Below are 19,287 nucleotides of genomic sequence, written 5' to 3'. Positions count from 1 at the left end.
ACACACATAATAAGATACACCACCTCATTTCCCTAGCTGCTAAAATTAAGCTTTGAGAGCCAATATCTTGCAAAAAATATCAACCAATCAAACAGCCAGTCAACTTATGATTTCCAGAAAAAACAGCAGGGGACCAAGCTCATTTTGTAGTCTTGTACCAGAGCTCAGTGCAGAGCAGGGTCCACTAGGAAAGACTCTGCGCAGCCATCGACCCGAACGTCTCTGCTACCGGGAGCTCTCCTACTCCTCCTGGCCGGCGGCGAACCAGTGGGATGGAGAGGGGCTGTTATGGCTCCCAGGGTGTTTTTCTTTGGTACCAGGGGCAGAGGTGCCAGCACGTGGCTTGCAAAGGTTTCCCTTTTAGTATCCGTGATATGAAATCCAAGTGAGAAGCAGGGGTGTGCACTCTTCATGCAGACCTTTAGATCAGTCTTCTCACTTCTCACTTCCCACAACTGCCATTGTTAGTTTGCTCTAGAGAAAGTCAGATATAAAAGCTTTATTCCTTTATTTTTTATTTTTTTATTTCTGCTCTGAAGACTTTGTTTTTTCCAAATTTTTACTTCCCCTTGTTTTATATATTGGTTTCTCTGACTGATACTCAAGAGCTTTTGCACTCCCACCTGTCCCAAGCAGGCACACTAAATGTACTTCATTTTGCACCTTTTATATCCTGTCAATCAGCGTTATTTTTTAGTCAGTGAATTTAAGCTCATGGTCCAAAAGTTAGTCGCTGAGCCAAACAATCCTGCACATTCTGGTTTATTTAACAGCTTCTGAAATTAAAACATGCATAGCCTCTTGAGACAAGCAAGATGAAAGATTTTTAGGACAATTTTGCACAAATAAAGTATTAAATTGTGTTTTTGTAAGGCAAACAGGGATATAACTGCATTTCCATTTCCACAACAGTCAATTAAATGTGCACAGAGCTCTTCTTTCACCATCAGGCTTGTCCACCAAAATTCAAGCAGAACAAGCTGCTGTGCTCCATCAGGATTAGATGTCTTTCCAGCCAAACGTGTAATAGCCATACAGCTCTAAGTGTTGGGACATAGCCCTTGTTTTTTCCCTCGCTGTGTTGTTCGTCCCCTGCATATCTCACCCTGCTTCCCACAGATGCACCAGCCAGCAAGCTGGCCAGTCAGTCCCAGCAGAGGATCGCTAACTAACTGGGATTTCTCCTCCAGCCAAGAAGAGCCATCATTACTCATCATCTTGATTGCACATAGGGAAATAGAAAGCAGGTGGCAGCAACGAAGGCAAATTATTCCTCCACCTGTACAAGACTTCTGCTGTTGCTTAAATACCGAAGATGACTGCACAGTCACATCAGAAATCTTGTAGACACACTCTTGCATAAATATGATTTGAAGACGAGTATCAAGATAAACACCATTGCAGAAGTTGTGTCTGAGTCTCCTTCAGGAGCATCTTGCAAGATAAATCAGAGGTTTGCTGGAAGACACCGACAACACGCTGCTCAGGGAACTCATCACATGGACAGAGGAGACACCCTTCCAGTTCTGACTCACAGGGCTCTGCCAGGGTTGCCCACCATCCTTTTGTGAGGAACAGGGCTGGCACACGAGCAGGAGTTGCCATACCAACATGCTTCTCACTGGGCTGGTGGTGGGGCTGGCCCATGTGCAGCCACAGTCCTGTTCTACCACCATGCTGGTGTCCTCATCAGGGCAAAAGTATGAGAGGGGTGCAGTTCCAGCTCCCCTCCCCAGAGAGCAAGTGGATTCACATTAAAACCAGTTTTCACACTGAACTGGAGCCCAAATGTAGGCACAGATGGTGCCTCGATGAGAAGCATCCACAGCAGGTCATGTTGGTTGAAGGGTGTGTGTGGAGGGAAATGAGCACAGCCGCTTGGACAAGTTACGCCTGTATAGTAAGTGACGTGTTGTACGGGACAGCCTGCAAACTCCTTTGTGTGGTTGTGCCTCTTCCCGGCAGCTATTGCCCTTGTAAAAGAAACAACCTTTACGGCAAACACTGGAACCAGGCAACGCAGACAAACCACCGCAAGTTCCTGCAGGACCAGTGGGTAGCCGTCCGAAGACATGAGGCCGGTGTGCCCAAGCCCAGCTTCCTCCTGTCTTTTCTTACAGCATAGACACTCTGAATTACATTTTGCCTTGCTAATTGAACATTTTAGTATCATATGCTTACATCAGCTGTATGTAAATGAAAAAGGCCTTAATGTGTTTGTTAATGAAAAAGTTACAATGGAATATTAAAGAAGAGTTTATTTAACTTAGTTTAATTTAAAGGCCACTTAGCACACTGAGCATTAATGATCTACAGTAAATGTATTTCTTCAAAGGATTTCTCCATTATTGGTTATTCTTAGACAAGAGTCTACATTGCATATATAGGATTTAGCTAAATTGCTGCACTGGGTAACACAGTGTGATAAATGGACCTTAATTCATGCTAAATTACAAAGAGATTCCTTCAGAGGAATTATTACATCCCTCTGAATATAAAAGACACTCTCTGTATCTGAGGGTTTCCTGAGAAGCCAGGCATTTCTGTGTGTAATACCAAATTGTAGATGTATTCATTATAATAACATTAATCATGATGACTCCATTTGTCAGTTCCACTCTAATTAAGCAATGCTGTCATAATGGACCATTATTTTTAAGTGTTATCAGGGGCTGTTTACAATGGGTTTAATAGAGTTAGGAACTGACTGAGCAGTCTCTTATCAGGTGTCTTTCCCAGTGCTGTGAGGTGGCAGAGCCTCAACAGGGGCACGGCGCGGACAGGGTGGCTGCGGCGTCGCTCTCAGCCTGACCCAGATGCATGTCCAGCCAAGGGGCTGGCAGGGTGCCGCTGACCCCAGCTGACCGAGGGCACACCCTGCATCGTAAGATGTTTTGCTCAGCAATAAAAGCTCAGGGAAAGGAGGCAGAAAGGAGGGGACATTAGGGTTATGGTGCTGGTCTTCCCAAACACAGCTATGCATGCTGAGGCTCTGCTTTCCAGGAGTGGCTGGACACCTGCCCGCTGATGGGAAGCAGGACATAAACTTCTGTGCACAGTTCTGCTTCTCTTATCAAACTGTCATCACCTCAAACCAGGAGTTTTTCTCCCTTTTCCAGTTCTGGTTCTCTCTTCCATCCTGCTGCAGGAGTGGTGGGTGACCAGGTGGTGGGAGTGTCAGCCCATCACCCCCAGGCACAGAACCTGGGGTTCTGGCCAAAGAGGAGGCTCACATGTGTGAATCCTCTTGGATAGTACCGGAATCCAACTGGTCTGTACCCAACTTCTGGTTCCCCTTCACTAGCCTGCTCCTGGCTTAGCTCCGTGGAGGGTGATTCTTGGAGCAGCTACTCTCCTGCTGCTGAGTGTTGGCAAAACTGTCTTTTGGCCCCACTCAGCTTTCTGGTATCTTCTTCAAACTAAAGTCCTGTTGACTCAAACAGAGGTATTTTCTGATGTTTTACTTTCAAGGGCCTCATTCTCTTATCATGTTCTAACCCTGTGGACCCCCTACAAACGTCCCAAGGGAAATGATCTTCATCTTCCCTCAACCCCATGTCACCCAGTGGAGGATTTCTCTTTTGTTTGAAGGTATTCAGACCCAGATGGTGGAGGTAAGGGACGTGGTGGGTTCTCCATGCACTGGTGTTGTCCTGCGGTGTGTGACAGTGGGATGGTGTGGCCCTGTGAGAAGGGAAGGGTCCACTCTAAAAATCCTGTGTGGTCCTACACTGACAAAGCCTTGGGGCTGGAAACATTGGGCAAATGGCCCACGTTTGAAGACCTTTCCAAGAAACTAGTCCTAAAAGTAAAGTTTTCCCTAAGACCTTTCACAGAGCACTTGCCTTTCCAGAGCAGTTTCGCCAGTTTGGTTGCACACACAAGTGAATTTATGCAGCATGATGCAGAATTTCATACCTGTTGGAAGAAGTTCTCTGGTTAATCCATTTCTTCATGCTCTTTTGAAGCTTCTGCGAAACATGTCCCAATGCTAATTAGTGCTTCTAGCCTTCATTTGAGTTTGATGTCACTGCAGCCTGCCAAACTTACCTATTTTGCCACAGGTGGGACAGTTTCTTGTGCGTACATTGGCAAGCTTTGGCTCTGCAGTTTTGGCTACACATTTTAAATACCTGGCACTCAGTTTCAAGTGTGGACATGGCATCCTGTTTCAAATGTGCTCAAAGCCTTCTGTCCACCACAGCCTTTGGAGGGGTCAATGAGTGAGGACCTTCACATTCGCAGGCAGAGAGAAGTCCATGCAGCTGGATAGGTGCTGGCGCATGTTCTCTGATCCACCGTTCGGCCATGGTCAGTAGTTCCACCATTTCAGAAACACTGCCTGAAAGGAACCTTCCTAATGGCTCTGAGACAGTACCTACACAGACAAGGAATTTTCTTTTCTTCGTAGGGCATTTCAAGTCTTTGGGTTGTTTTACTGAGTGGCTAAGGATGAAAATAGGTCATCATATCCTGAGACAGCAGCCACAAGCTCTCACCAGCTGTCTGTGACATTATTTCCAGATGTTCCTGCTCATAGCTATCATGGCCCACTGCAGGACTCCTGGCAAAGGGGCTGTCACTTTAGTCTCTCTGTACCAGCTCCTGTGTAACCACCATCTCTGCCCCTGACTTTCCTGTCTGGACTGCGTATTGCCCTTGTCTGAAAAATCTATTACAATACAGAGATGTTCCTTTGTTTAACCAAGGGTCTTCATTTCCTATTCATTAAAAGTTTAAATGACAATTCCTGGGCATCTTAAACAATAAGCATTTGTACAGGCGCTTCAGATAAAACCATATTTGCATCCTTGAAGGGCATTCTCACTGAACGGAGCAGTATGGGGCCTCACACCTGGAGAGACAGGAAGACCCTGCGCCTCTCACCGTGGTTTTGTCAGATCTAATCCCACTGTTCTGCTGCCAGCAGGCTGACGTGGCATTTCACATCCAAACGTGGGAGGGCTTAATGAGGAACGGGCACTGCCTGCCCGCTGCGGGACAGACAGTTTGCACCTCTCTTAACCTAGCACGGCTGAAAGACAGTAGAAGTACAAAAAGTATAAAAAGCAGAGTCAGGAATGGCAATCCCTGCCACAAGCACCTCACTGCAAGCAGTGGACAGTCACAACATAGCTACTGCTGTCACCAGCCAACAGTTCTGCAATGTCCCTTTGCTGCATCACTGTGAATCTCCCCAAAGGCTGCCCGGGCATAGACACTGGCTCTGGGAGGAAAGGTGGTTGGGTTGATCCACCATCTACTCCCCTCACGAAGTGCCAGGATCTGCATCTCATCATACTCTGCTGTGGGACAATGGATGGGTGCGGTCTCTGAACACAAGGCCTCTTCTGAGGTCTTGCTGCCTGGGAGGTGAGCCGTCCATCTAGATGCAGAGGGATCTGAAGGGCTGGGGGCTTTCCTTGCTCCCCAGGAGGCACCATCACCAGCAGATGTCGCTTATGAGAAGTTGATTCTTCCGGTGCTCAGGGGGTAGCACGGGGGATTCCTGCTCCTTCTAGTGACCTGGGGTTGTTCAGGGCACCCATGTCTTGCGAAGTGCCAGAGGACAGCAAATGCAATGAGGTGGGCAGTGGGGCTGGGAGGTATCACCTCAGTCCCCACAGGGCAGGGGACTTCAAGGGCTGTTCCCAAAAACCCAGAGAGCTGTGAGGTGAGCATGGTGCATGGAGAACAGCTGGTGATCAAAGGCAGGAGAGGGCTTTGGGGCAGAGGGGGACACCCTGAGTCAAACGGGATGTGCAGCCTGGCTGGACGAGGGCTGATGGATGAATAATTACAGAAACCTGATTTCTGAGCACTTGTTCTTCTTAAATCCACCCTGTGACACTGCCTGCTAAAGTGTGAGAACACCTGCTGCACTCTGAAGTACTAGTGCATGAAAGTGTCCTCGCCTTGTATCATGGAGCAGAGAGCACCAGCTTCTCCTGGAAGTGGAACCTGCTGGCGATCAAGTAAATACTGGGTGTAAGCTGCTGTTTGACTAAAGTCTGCCTCTTTTGGCCTGTTGTCTGTGATCAGACTCTGATTTGCTTTATTTACAAATATTTGCTGAATTGTGGAAGGCTTCATGAGCTGTGTTTCTCAAGCTTAAGACAGAAATATATAGTGTTGGGACAAGGAACTAAAGAGACATTGCACGCATTCTCCTGAGCTCCCCGAGGACTTTACCTATCACAAGTGAAGTTAATGTTTAGTACGAGGAGTACATCACTGTGGTAGATTGACCACGGCCAGCAGCTCAGCATCCACCCAGTCACTCACTTACTCTCCCCACAAAGTAGGATGGGGGAGAGAATAGGAAGAGCAATAGTGAGAAAACTCATGGGTTGAGACAAGAACAGTTTACTAAGTGAAGGAAAGGGGAAAACAAAACTAAAACCATGTGATGCAAAGGCAGTCACTCACTATCTCCCACAAGCAGGTGGTGATGCCCGGCCAGTCCTTTAGCTGTTCTGGAAAACCTCGCTCCTGCTGGAGCACAGCACTTTACCAGTGGCTATGAAGAACATTAACTCCATCTGGGCTGCATTCCCAGTACTGCTGCTTCACAAACCCAATACTTGGGTGTTTGAGGTGCTGTGACAGCATCAACCAGCATAAGCAGGACATGAGTGATGATGGTCCAAGTAAGTTTCTCACAGCTCAAGGCTACAGAGAGGTTTCCCTCCAGTCACGCAGTCCAGATAGCAGTCCCAAGTGCACACACGCACTCTGCAGGGGCACAGAGATGCTGCCATAAGATGTCAGGTGGAGCCAAAGGTGAGGCTGCAGAAGCATCAGCAGTACCACAAATAAACCCCTACTTATGCCTGTACGTCCAAATTGAGATGCATTTTTATGATACTCATTGAGAAAAACAATTCATCAGTCATTAGCTATATCACTTTTTAATAAGAGTTATTTTAGGGCAGTAGCAGTTATCAAAATGAATCCCAGAGCCAGTGCCACTCACCCGTGGATACATGCATCTCAGGACACAGTGGGACAGGGTCCAGGACTGGGGAAGGACATCCCGCCATCGCTCGCCATGGCTCAGCGCTCCCTGCCAGCCGCAGCCCCTGCTCTGCAGGTGGACAGCAGGAACAGGCAGAAATTCTGGCTCCTCCCATCTGTCTCATGGTGGACATGTGATTTTTGCGTGGACCAAGGAGGCAGCTGGGGTGAAAACCCCCATGCCCGGGAGTCCCCTTCCAGCCTGCCCGTGCAGCCAGGGACACGTCTCCCGTGGTGCAGGGTTGGGTGACCAGGCAGGACATCAGAGACCTGCCCTGGCGCAGGGGAAGCCCCAGCAGAGCCACTGCGGTCTGCAGAGACCAGAGCTGCCCTTCAGCACAGCTCTTCAGCTGCTCTTCCAGTGCCCAGCAAACTGCTCCAGTTTGTGTCCGAGCTGGCCTGGAGATCACCTCTGCCCCATCAGGACGCCAACCCGCCGGCAGGATTGAGGACACCAGAGCACCTGGATGTCCACCACGGACGCAGACCTGACAGTTTGCATGGTCTGATGGCGCGGCCGGCTGGCAAGGTGGATTCAGTAAGCGCCGGGCTGCCGTGCCTGGCCCTGCGTGATGATGTCTTTTCTTCATGGCCCCTAAAATGCCATTTCAAATGCAACCAGCTGGCATTTTTTGCAAGGGATCCAGGACACAAGGTGAAAACAAGAGTGAAAGCAGGCTTTTGAACTTAAAAAAATTACTTTTATTTTAGGAACCAATAAAATTATGGTAAGTATTTACAAATAATTATCTCACATAAAGGTTACATAAAACCAAATGTCCACAAGTAACAGTCACTCTCATGAAAAGACACACAGATATTGAACTACGCCAGTCTTATTGCATGTTTCTTCAACTAATCTAAAAATAAAGTGTTGCAGTCAACCATTTAACTTAGAATAAAATCACAAATTTCAGTATCGACAAGAAAAAGAATCGAAAAGAAACCCAAATAAATGAAAAAAACCCCTTCAAACGGCCCCTCCCTTTTGACCCATGCCTTAGCACCCCCGCCCCGTCCACCTCCCCCTTTACTCCCCCAAACAAATCCCAGAACAAAATCCCCAAAATAATGTTCGACATCTTTGGCAAATTGGCACTGCTGTAATTACATTCAAATATTATAACACACAAAAGCAACACACAGCACTAAGGAAAAAACACCAAGATTTCAAGTCTGTTCTTTTCCTACTAGAAAAAAAGAATACAAAACATACACATTTTAAGAAGCGTTTTTCATCTGTTTTGCAACAGATGTTATCCCCTACTTTCAAAGGCAATTCAACAGTTATTTTTATGAGTTTTTTTGTAAGCTTTTTGTTTGTTTGTTTGTATGTATTTTCCAGGGGGAGGAGGCTTTTATTTCTCTCCCTCTTCTATTTTTCCTCTCATTTTTAAGAAGTAAGCTTCAATGCAGGCATTGCAGACTTTGGTGGATACAGTAGATATGTATTTCTTTGATGCTAGAAGTCCCTAATACAAAGTAGTTTGTCTCTAAGAAAAAAAAAAAAAAAAAAAAGCCTGTTCTCTTTTTTTTTTTTCTTGGAAAGGAATTCCGTTTGCAATGAAATGAGTTTCTGTAATTTCAGAATGTACAAAGGCCACTAGAAAGTGAAAAACCAGGACAAGGTTTCTCCCCATGCGAGGCTGAGCAAAGTGAGAGGCAGGTCTGGGTGCCCCCGGCACCGTCCCTCCTCAGGCAGGGCAGAGCAGCAGACCCTGGACACAAAGTCCAGCGGGGTGGTGGCCAAGGGTCCTGCAGGACTCAGGGCCATCCCTCTGTGAGTCCCCCTGCCTATCGAACACTCAAGCGTGCAGGGAGGTCCCTGCAGCGCTGCGGCGTGTCCTGCAAATGCTCCTGCGCTGGAGCCCCCTCACAGGACACACCAGTGGAGGTGACAGCTGGAGACACCTGCGCCAGCCACCACACCGCAGTGAGCAGTCCTGGCACCAGGCACCTCTCGGACATGTGTGTCCCCCAGTGTTTGCACGTCTAGTCTTTTAGCTCCACCAGAAAAGTGACACTAACTGGTTTTGATGCTTTCAGACCTTTTCGTTTCTTATGCTGTAGTAACATGTACCTGTGACAGAGCGGGTTCTAGTCTGAGGACACAACGGGGCTCTCACTGGTGTCCCCACCTCATGCCACCACCAAGTGCTCTGCCTCTGCCGTGGAGTGGTGGTGGCTGCCACTCGGGATGCGTGCCCAGCACCCACATTGGCTCTGCCTGCTTGTGCTCCACAGGGCTATGGCCTGGGCACTCAGCAAGAGGCCACAGGGCACGTCACTCAAGAGCTGGTGGCCCTCTAACATCATTTTCTCAGTGAATGCAGAAGAAAAAGTAGGTTTTCCCAGTATTTGCTGGAAAGGAGTCACAGCGTGGGTCAGCTTAATGCTGTGCTGGCTGTGCTGTCCATGGCTGCACGTGTGGTGGTGGCACAGACATGGGTGCACAGACATGGGTGCACACATGCGGGACAGAGCACAGCACCAGGAGGACACTCAGTGGCAGTCGTGTTGCTGCTGGCTGCAGCCGCGCGGATTAACTCCGCTGAGGGTCATGGCTCGTTGAAGCTCTGGGTACTCATGGTTGGAAATAAGCGACACCGTAACATGGCTTACTCTCTCCTTCATGGTGAAGGACATGCAGAATAGGTAAAATAAAGAAAATAAGAAAAGCAATACAACTCCATCAGTTACGATCGAGCACATCAGAGTGTTTATGAACTGCCAGTGGCTGCTGGTGTGGGCAGAGTGGGGCCAGAGCGCTGCCTGGCACTGCAGCCCCACAGGGAGCCCGGAGCGGCACAGGCACCTGCTGCAGTGTCCCGGCACCCACTGCAGTGAGCTCCACTGGCCATGCCTCCCTGCTCAGGCAGACTTTCTGCCAAAAACCGCCTTTCAGCTGGCTTCTTTTTCCTGTTTTTCCTCTTTTCTTTCTCTGGTGCTGTTTCTTTCCTCACTGTCTCCTCTCAAAGTGCCTCAAGTGCTGAGGCTGCCTGCGGTCCCGGCATCCGTCAGGGCACTGCTCAGGCCTCTCTGCGTCTCGGCATCAACAGGCACTCTGGCCCTGTGCTCCCAGAACCTGGAGCATTTTTCTGACTTGACAGGAAACAAATGAAGCTTTTGCTCTGCGGATCTGGTTCCAGGACATCCTTAGCCATAGAGGCTAAGCAAACTCAATGCATTTTACATCTTCTTTATGATTACACTCTCGCAGCTTGACTGAGGGTTTCCCCAACAGGTCAGTCCATGTAATCCTGGCTCATGGCTACATTGATTTAGTCTTGCAGGAGCGTTTTCTCTCTTGATCACTCATATTTCATTTCTCAGCCTGTACTTGAAGAATTTATTGCTGGAGCACATACTACTGGAAAACCCTCCATCCAGCCGAGCGTATGATAGATCCCTGCGCTGATCTGGCTCTTTCTCCTCTTTGCAGCCCCACGGGGTCATTTGCTTCCAGCTTCCACCTCACCCAGGGATGTCCTGGCGAAACGGGACAGTTAGTGGCGACCATCGCTGCTGAGCAGGGGCCGCGGAGGAGCGGGCAGCAGCAGCAAACTCTCCATCATCCCCAGAGGACAAACGTCTGCCAGCGGCACCTGTCAAAGGTGCTCCCTGAGGAGGAGGATTCCCTCGGTGAAGACTATGGACAAAAAGTCCAGACCTCCTGAGGAAAGCAGTTTGTAAATTCTAGGTGAAATATTCTCAAAACCAGTAAGTATGTCAGGAGGAGTCTGTACAGCATCCATACTCAGTGGCCTACCCTTAATGGCTTTTCTGTTAGGGAAGCAGTCCCAGTAGATATAAGCAAGCCCAGCGGCCCTGCTTTGGGATGTGGGCTGGATGCATCCAGTTTGCGTGTGGAAGGGTGAGTGTCGGGGGTTTCATCTCTGCAGCTCCAGCCAGGATCTTTCACTGCCCATGCGCCTGCGCTGTCACTGCCTGCGCTGCCGGGTGGTGGCATGGAGCACACCACCACGCCTGCAAGTGGCTCTGCCCAAGGGCCACGCTCAGGGCATGCTGATGAAAACCATAGGGCCAGCCAGGTCCAAGAACCTCAGGTCACTTCATCCAGCACCATACATGTATCTTTCAGGGGAAATATACCACTGTGCCTTTCCTCAGTCCCCAGCCCAACTGCAGGTGCAGCTGGCTGGAGCATGCCAACCTCTGCTGAGGTACCATGTTTGGTCTTCTCAATGTTATCTGAATTAGCACACAACACAGAAGCCATGCCACCAAGGAAGCAAATAAAATAAATATGTTTGCAGGGCAGTATGAAAGGTAGGTGGAAGACCCACAGGCCATCAACAGGAGATGCTGTTCCCTTGCTGGACAGACAGACAGATTCATTTTAGGCCAGCTTGGTCACCGAGCGGGTGGTGTCTCCATAGGTGGTGTAGCTCAGCCCAGCTCTGCTCCAGAGCCATCACCCACACCCTCACTGCCGATGGTCAAACCCTCATTTCTTTCCTCTTCAGCCGAGTCGCAGACAACCTCGTCCTTCCCTGAGCTCACAGAGAAGGTGTGTGCTCAGGGAGCAGACAACACACACACCCGGGCCCAGGGCAGGTGTGAAGAGTCCCCACACAGCCAGCGTCCAGGCACAGAAACACCCTCTGCAGCTTTGTCACCAGGGTGTGAGTGATCACAGGGTGCTCAGAAGGAGACGACACCAAGGTAATGCTTCAGAAAGTTTCCTGTGTAAATTGTCCATGCTGGCTTTTTCTTCCATTAAAAATGTGTCTGTATAAGCTATTAGTTTCTGAAAGATGAAAAGCAGGACTTTTCTCACTGGTAAGTTTGTCACAAAACTTACTTCTAGGTTAGGGACACAGTTTGGAAGGACTTTGGCCAAGATTCCCGACAGACCCTGTAAACATCTCACTGAAACATTGCTAAGCCAGTGGGATGTGGGTGCCTTCACGGCTTTTAAGAATCTGAACACACTGTCCTGGAAACCTGGAAGTGATGGCTGCCTTTCCACACTGTGAGAAGATGCCACTGGAGTTGGAGAGAGAGCTTCTGAACGGGTCAGCGGCCATGAAGGGCGCCAGACACGCAGTACAAGCGATGAGGTGGGGAGGGAGGAGGAGCAGGAGGAGTGTTAACTCAGGAGCTGCCATTCCACAGAAATGCTTGTACAGCTGGAAACAAGTGCTTGTACTTGATTGTTCATCCATGGGAATGCATCTCAGGTTCAACACCAGCAAACCTTCTCCAGTCTTGGGACACACACAGGCACCAGCAGCACCCCTCTGCAGTGTCTGTGCTACACCAGGCTGGTGCAGATCATCGGGCTGGGAGTAACGAGGCCATGGCCAGGTCTTCTTCTCAGCAGGGTCAGGCAGTATTTCTGGTGCCCTCAGGACGAGGGAACAGGGTCAGGTCTGTCACCAAGGCATGACTGAGGTTGGCTGCCCCTCAGCCTGGGACATGAGGGGTTTGCAGGGTAAATCAGCAGATCTTGCTTCCATGAAGGGGAAGTGGCTGCTGTAGCCATTTCATAGGTTGTTTGTAGCCACTCTTCTCTCTTCATTGGCCTCAGGAAGCCACACACTGATTATTAGAGCAGGAGCCAGAAATACAGAATTCATGAGGCAAAATAACTCCTGGCACACATCTGGACTATGGCAGCTTTAATTTGAAATGCCTTTACTGAAATCCAGAGCCCTCTAAAATAGACAGCCTCCCCTCCATTTTGCATCAGAAAGTGCGTGTGGCCACCGCCACGCCCAGCACGTCGCGCTCAACGTGCCTGTTTCACAAAGTAATCACCATGGTATCTCTCCCCATTCCTCTCATGGTGCTCATAGTTGGGTTTTAGCACACAGCCTGTTGAGATGTACATAAGGTGTCATTATTTAAGAATTCCTTCTTGGATGCTGCTTGACTTTAAACTAGAGAATTTGTTTCAGTGCTCATCATGATGAAAAATGAACATAATATTAAGCAATAAAATGTCACAAAACTGCCCACTTCTTCAGTTGCCTATGTGTTTGATACCAGCATATAACATGATCACACACAACCATCAGATAGGAGGCTCTATACAGAAATAACGTCAGTCCGAAATATAATCACAATGAGTGTTAACCTGGTTCAAAGTTGCTTAAAGCTTACTGAATTCTTTGAATCAGTGCACCAGTTTCAAAACACATTTTCAGATGTGTTTTGAGTTCACATTTGTACAACGTTGCTGCTTATGTTTAAGTCATTCTTATAGTAATAAAAACAAGCAAGTATTTACAGTGGTGCTTGTGTAAAATTGAGCAGACTGATTTTTTTTTCCTTTGTCACAAAAAAAAAAAAAAAGGAAAGAGGAAAGGAAGAAAGAAAGAAAGAAAGAAAAAAAGAAAGAAAGAAAGAAAGAAAGAAAGAAAGAAAGAAAGAAAGAAAGAAAGAATGAAGGAAAAGAAGGAAAATTGCCTTGACTGTCACAGCCTGTTTCAGTGTGCAGCAAGAGGAAGCCACCCCAAAGGGCTGCTCACATCTTCCTTATCCCCAGGTACAGTCGTGGCACCCACAGGCCACTAAAGCAGTAGCCAGCCAGCTGCAAAAATGTAAAGCTACTACTCAGTTTTGATCACACGGAGCATCAGGAGAACCACTTCCTCCTGTTCCTTTGTTTGATTTGAGACCCAGTCAACACGATCAGCTTCAAGAATAGGACAATAATCAGTTCACCAAGTTTAAAGGGCAGAATTTCAATTAGCATGTTCCTACTGGGTACTTCCCCCGCCCTTGCCACAAGGCTGGCGTGGTGGCACAAGGTGTCTCTTGGCGGTGGTCCTGGGCTGGGGCCGTGGGCTCCGGTGTCAGTGACGGTCGTAGGCGGTGGCGGCTGCTGGCGGGGCTGCCCCACGGGCTGCAGCACTGTAGTAGTATGGGGAGCCTGTGAGAGAAGGGATGAGCGTGAGGAAGACAAAGGTGGAAAGGTGCCAGCTTGCAGCATGCCAACACGGGCGGCAGAGAGCTCTCCAGCCTGAGCTCAGGCTGGGTAATTAAAATAAAAATCACATTCGCATGTTCTGCATGAGGATGGTGTTACTGTTGCTCTGCATTTCTGCCAGCTGTAGGGTACCCAATTCTCTTCCTTCCCTCAAAACATTTGTTTAACTTACTTCACCAAAAAAGTGAATTGCTTTTCAGAATGGAAGGTCGAAGTGTTCCAACCCCAAGACATTACCACGTGCTGACTTCTCTGATGTATTTTTTCCCTCTTTTTGGGAAAAGGAGGAGATCGAACCCCAAAGTATTCAAGATATTTTGCTGGACTCAACAATAATTCCCCATTTTCTCAAACTACTTCCATCAGAGAGTAACCCCCTGGATTTTGCTTAGCTCTGGTAGCAACCTTGGAGCTCAAGAAAGAGCCACCAAGTTTGTGCTACCAGATCTGCTTTGGGATCACCACATGACACCAATGTCTGCCTGGCCAGGGGGAGCCCCTGGGCATCTGAGACGTTTGCTGAGTGGAGAAATTATCTTCAGAAAATATAGGTGAGTTTCCCTTTCGCTTGGTAACTAATCTCAAGCCAGAAAGCAGCTTACAACTACTTCCAGTGAATAATGCCTCAACCAACAAAGTATCGGATACCTCATATGACAGCTTTTGAAATGGACACTTAAGCTTCAAACTGATCAAATGTATTCTCTGTTTTTTTGACTGAGTACGTGTGCTACACACCTGAATGAACTATGCTGGCTAGACTTAAAAACTTTTCAGGTTGACGAATACCAAAGCACTCATCTACTAAGACAAAGCCTGAAAAGTCTTGGCAATGACTTTCTGCTTTGCAGGGTTAAGCACCAGTAGATTGGGTGGTCACCAATGTATCACCTGGAAGCTGGATTGTTTGCTTGGAGGAGGAAGAATGTTTAACTTCAGATGTAGCTGGAGAGATACCAGTCTCTTCAGATAGCACCAGCTATTAAATACCGTCCAAGTGCAGTGGAAACTAACTCTGATTTGGAGTAAGAAAAGAGTTGACCAAAGAATTTTTCAAGGTGCTGCCAGGTTGGTCTCCAAGTCACGAGAAGATTCACACGCGTGAGGCATGCCACAATGTGGAAGAAGCCCCTTGGGAAGACTGGCACACAGACACATGTGTCTGAGAACCCCAGGCAGGTTTGGATGCGTGACAGAGCCAGCGCAAGGAATCGCTCTGGAGCAGGCTGGGCTGCAGGGTCCAGTTGCACAAGTGACACCCCCAAGAGCTGCTGCCCATTCTGAACTCCCTATTTTTACACCACCTGGGACAGCAGCCATGGTTGAGGGTCTTCATGGCCAGGGTCCTGTCTTGTCACAGAGAGGGTAACTTCTGCAGTTTCAGTGAGGAAGAGGAGCTGGCCCCTCCGGGAGAATGTGGTACCTCACTCAGGCACAGCATCAGTGGCAGCAAAGCCAAAGGTGTGTTTCCAGCCATTTGCTCCCCACTCCAGAATCTAGCAAACCCTATTTTGGCAGGTCCGGCAGCTGCCTAACACCTGGGCATGGGTTGAGCATGGCAGTTTCCCGGCAGTTCCACCACCATGACCGCAGCAACACCCTCTGGAGCAGAGAGGAGCACCCAGCCAGTGTGCCCTGTGGTAATGTCACCTGCTTACCCCTGAGCCACAGTGCCTCTCCTGGGGGGCTGGAGAACCTCCTGGTCTCCCCCCATCTTGCACAGCCTCCAGAGGAAGGCTTTGCTGTTCACCCTAAAACAACTCAAGTGTTCACTAAAAGGCTGCTGGTTCAAAAGCTCAAGCACAGAGTGAGAATTGCATCACCAGCCTCTAAGAGGAAGGCCATCGACCAATGGTGTTAGCCACTGGTGGTACAATTGCAACACACAAGGCCCCAAACCGGATGCAGTGAGCTGCCTGGAGTGATTTCCATCGTTGGTGAAACAAGCTGTGCTGCCCAAGAGGAGACAACCCCACCAACTGCAACACCTCCTGCAAGGATGGGCTCTACCGCCCTGCCTTACTGTCACAGATCCTCCATCACCCATCTCAAGGTGCTGGCAAGCTCATATCTTTCTTCTAGGCTGCTTGTGTCCTGAGCTTGGGTTTGGCTATGGGAATGTGACTTCTGCATGAGTCAGTGCTGCAGCAGCACTGGAGGTGCACACAATGTGCGAGTTCTGTGCCACCCTCAGTGCCCTAGACATTCCAACTTTAACATCATACAAACTTGCTGCAAAGGGCTGGGTTTAAAGAAGACAAAAGAAGCTTCAAGGCTGTGGTCCCAGTTGTGTAGCAGCATAGTCTTACCATACACAAGAGTAACTCAAGACAGACTAGGAAATCACTGGCCAGGCAAAGCATTTGCAAGGATGTTTGCAAAACTTATAGGCAGGACCTCATCTCAACTAGGTTTATCAGTTAAAAGGCAAGTATTTTAAGCCACAATCAGTGGGGGCAAAGGTAGACACCTTCAGAGGTTAATGATCCAAATTACATTTGCAGGAGTGCAGAGCTGAAGGCCTTGCGTTATCTGCTGAAGACACTAAAACCACTGCCCTGGGCTGGATGGATGATCCTCCTCCTGGTAAGTGACATCAGGTGAACAAGCCACACCCTCAGGAACAATTTTTAATGGAGAACATTGGAAATCTTCAAAAAGACAGTGAACACTCGTCGCTGTAGCCAGTGAACAGGGGGTGCACTCTTGGGGGTGCCCAGTTTTTCAGTCCATGTCACTGCATGGCCACTCCTGGAGTCCATGGGGACCATCTTCTGCTGCAGGCCAGGCAGGACCTCAGGTAAAACACCCCACAGGCCAGTGAAGAGTCAGGTGGAACTGCTGTCCTCACCTCCTGCAGCTCCAGGAGGTTGATGGGGAGCAAGGATGGTGGTGGCCAACTCCCAGGTGTGATCACCAGCAGAGACCCCAGTCCCTGCTGGCACTGGTACCAGCACCTGATCACAGCAGCTCAGCTCAGGCAGAGGACTGAGAAGTCCAGGGAAGTGATCTAGTGGCACCAAAAAAATCTCACCCTGACCCCTGGAGCAACATGTGGGTCCCACCAGGGTCAGATGCAATGTTTCCCAAGGTTTTGGAGCAAAGGGTATCTTTTGGGGGTCGGGACCTTTGCTTTTCCCTGTCTCTCTTCCTCTGCTGCTCTTCTGACTCAGTGCAGCTGCCAAAGCCAAATATTTCTCTCATGCTTTCCAAAGACCTTACACTTCTCTTGAGTTTGATTTTTTCCAGTTCACTTTCCAGCAGTGAAATCAAAAAAGCTTGTATTTAAAGTGAAAAATGAAAACATCACATCACAAAGCATTCACTCTTCCTCGCTGTCACCATATCCCCATCCAGAACAGACTTGTCTGTCCTTCTGTCATGTTTGCTTTCTAATTCATACTATCATCAATTTATTTCTTGACACAGTCATTTCTGGTGCCTACTTGTTCTCTAATATTTTCACAGAAACCCACAGAAGAACTGAATCTAATCCTAATTGACTGGCTTCAAGCCCTGCCCTCGCATGACATGGTGCTGGCACCCACAGCCACGGCACCGTGATGGTGCAGGTGTCGTCAAGGAGCCAACGCTGCCAACCACCACACAGGGACCACGTCCGGGCAGGAGCAGGGACACCGCATCCAGTGAAACCTGTTGTGAGCAGCAACCAGCTGAATGCAACCAGCGTTCACCACCAACCAGTGGTGAAGTTGTTATGGCAACGAGCCAGCACAAAATCAAATCGTTTTTCTTTGTTTGGCTGTTGCTGTTACCTACTCTTTGCACTACGCTGGGTCTTGGCTGGCGGTACCAGGATGTGCTGACAGTGATGGAGGGAGCCCCAGAACATGTGTACTTGTGCCTGTGTGTGCCCCATGCACGTCCCTGTGCGGTAGCATTTTTGGTGCAGTAGAGAAAAAACGAAAACGATGTCCCTCTTTCTACCTCCTCTTCTGTGTCGGAGATGGGGACACATGCTGTAGCCACTGAACCACACACCACACGTGCAGCCAGGGTTTACAGCCCCTTCCCAGCACATCCCTCTAAACACAGGGACCTTCCTCACCTCAGCTGTGGCTCGGGTGAGATGAACCACTCCAGGCATCAAAGGCTGCTCAGGGTTGGGTGTGGGGCCACCAGGAGAGCAGAAAGATGCTGCAGAAGTGCAACAGGGAATTGACCTTTTCTGCTCACGCTTCTGTTGACAGCTCTGGAGGACGACAGCTTGGCCATCTCCCCTTCCACGGGAACCATGGGGGAGGGCACTCGGGACTGCCCCAGCGACCAGGGATGACCCATTTGCACCAGCTCCCACTCCAGCTGGGGAGGAGGAAGGGGGCTGCCTGGTGCAGAGGAGCCGGAGCCCTGGAGCAAGGGCACAGTGGGCACAGGAGCCATGGGGAGCAGCTCTCCAGAGGCCAACAGCTGCTGCCCGTGACCTGCACACCCTTAGCTCACACCTCTTCACTGGAGCTTCAGACTCGTGCAACGATGACTGGGGACGAATGACAAAAGCCTTTTCACCATTCTCAGTTCTCTCATCCTACTCTCTTCACTCCCCTCCAAAATATTTTTTAAACTCAAGTATATTTTCTTCTTGCCACTTCCAAATCACAGCATTTCTCCTTCTAGCTCCTCTTTCACAGGTCTCGGCCTGGTGTCATTGCTGCAGTGCAAGTCTTTATTGCCAGCACAGGGAATTAACTGAGCGTAGGTGCTGTTAAGTGCCTCCAGTATTACACTTTCATCTTGGTGAAGCAAGTGGGACTTAGTAAAACAAACTGTGTCAGTCCATGTACCAGTCCTGATTAATTTTGTCAAGGTTTCTGCTTTGAAGCTGATACTGCCAGAGCTTGCTGTCAGAAGAGAATTACTAAACACACTCACGTATACTCCTGAGAAGAGTGGAAACATCCTGGATATAGTTTAAATTAACCTCCACTCTACTGGGGGTGCCCAGGCTCCTCACACAAAGCCTTCTGGGTGTGCCAGGAGACTTGGAGCAGGATTTTAAGGCTCTGCCACTGGATTCCTACTTGCCCTGTATACAAGTATTTTTAAATTAACAATGGTCAGACAAGGGAATCCTCCTCCAAGAAACTCCAGCACTCCCAGTTTTGTGACCAAGCTGAACTGGAACTGTAAGTTCATCCTTAGGACTTGCTGCAGAAGAAAAACTCCCATTTCTTGTTCTTTTTGATGCATCAAATTTCCATTCTCATAATTCCAAATCAGTGTGTCATTGCACACTCAGAGCAATACAACCTTACTTGTGCAGTGGGTGAGCCTATGTTTACTGAAACATAAGA

The 19,287-nt window shown here is 48.9% G+C and overlaps 1 protein-coding gene and 1 long non-coding RNA gene across 3 annotated transcripts in view; one reads left to right on the top strand and one right to left on the bottom strand.

The window, feature by feature from the left end:
* The window catches only part of LOC135577338 (uncharacterized), a 30,225-nt gene extending 16,774 nt beyond the window's left edge, over positions 1-13,451 (top strand). For both annotated transcript variants that reach the window (XR_010469093.1, XR_010469092.1), the window contains one exon: positions 1,120-13,451. This is a non-coding gene — a long non-coding RNA (uncharacterized LOC135577338). The remainder of the gene's footprint in view (positions 1-1,119) is intronic.
* The window catches only part of PAX5 (paired box 5), a 146,564-nt gene continuing 135,792 nt past the window's right edge, over positions 8,516-19,287 (bottom strand). Inside the window, 1 exon segment of the mRNA XM_065046608.1 lies at positions 8,516-13,918. Within this exon segment, the coding sequence (XP_064902680.1) occupies positions 13,842-13,918 (77 nt within the window). The 3' untranslated portion in view covers positions 8,516-13,841.

The sequence above is a fragment of the Columba livia genome, chromosome Z, assembly GCF_036013475.1.
Source record: "Columba livia isolate bColLiv1 breed racing homer chromosome Z, bColLiv1.pat.W.v2, whole genome shotgun sequence".
Taxonomy (NCBI): Eukaryota; Metazoa; Chordata; class Aves; order Columbiformes; family Columbidae; genus Columba; species Columba livia.
Note: the sequence above shows the minus strand (reverse complement) of the source record. Positions and strands in the feature narration are given on the sequence as shown.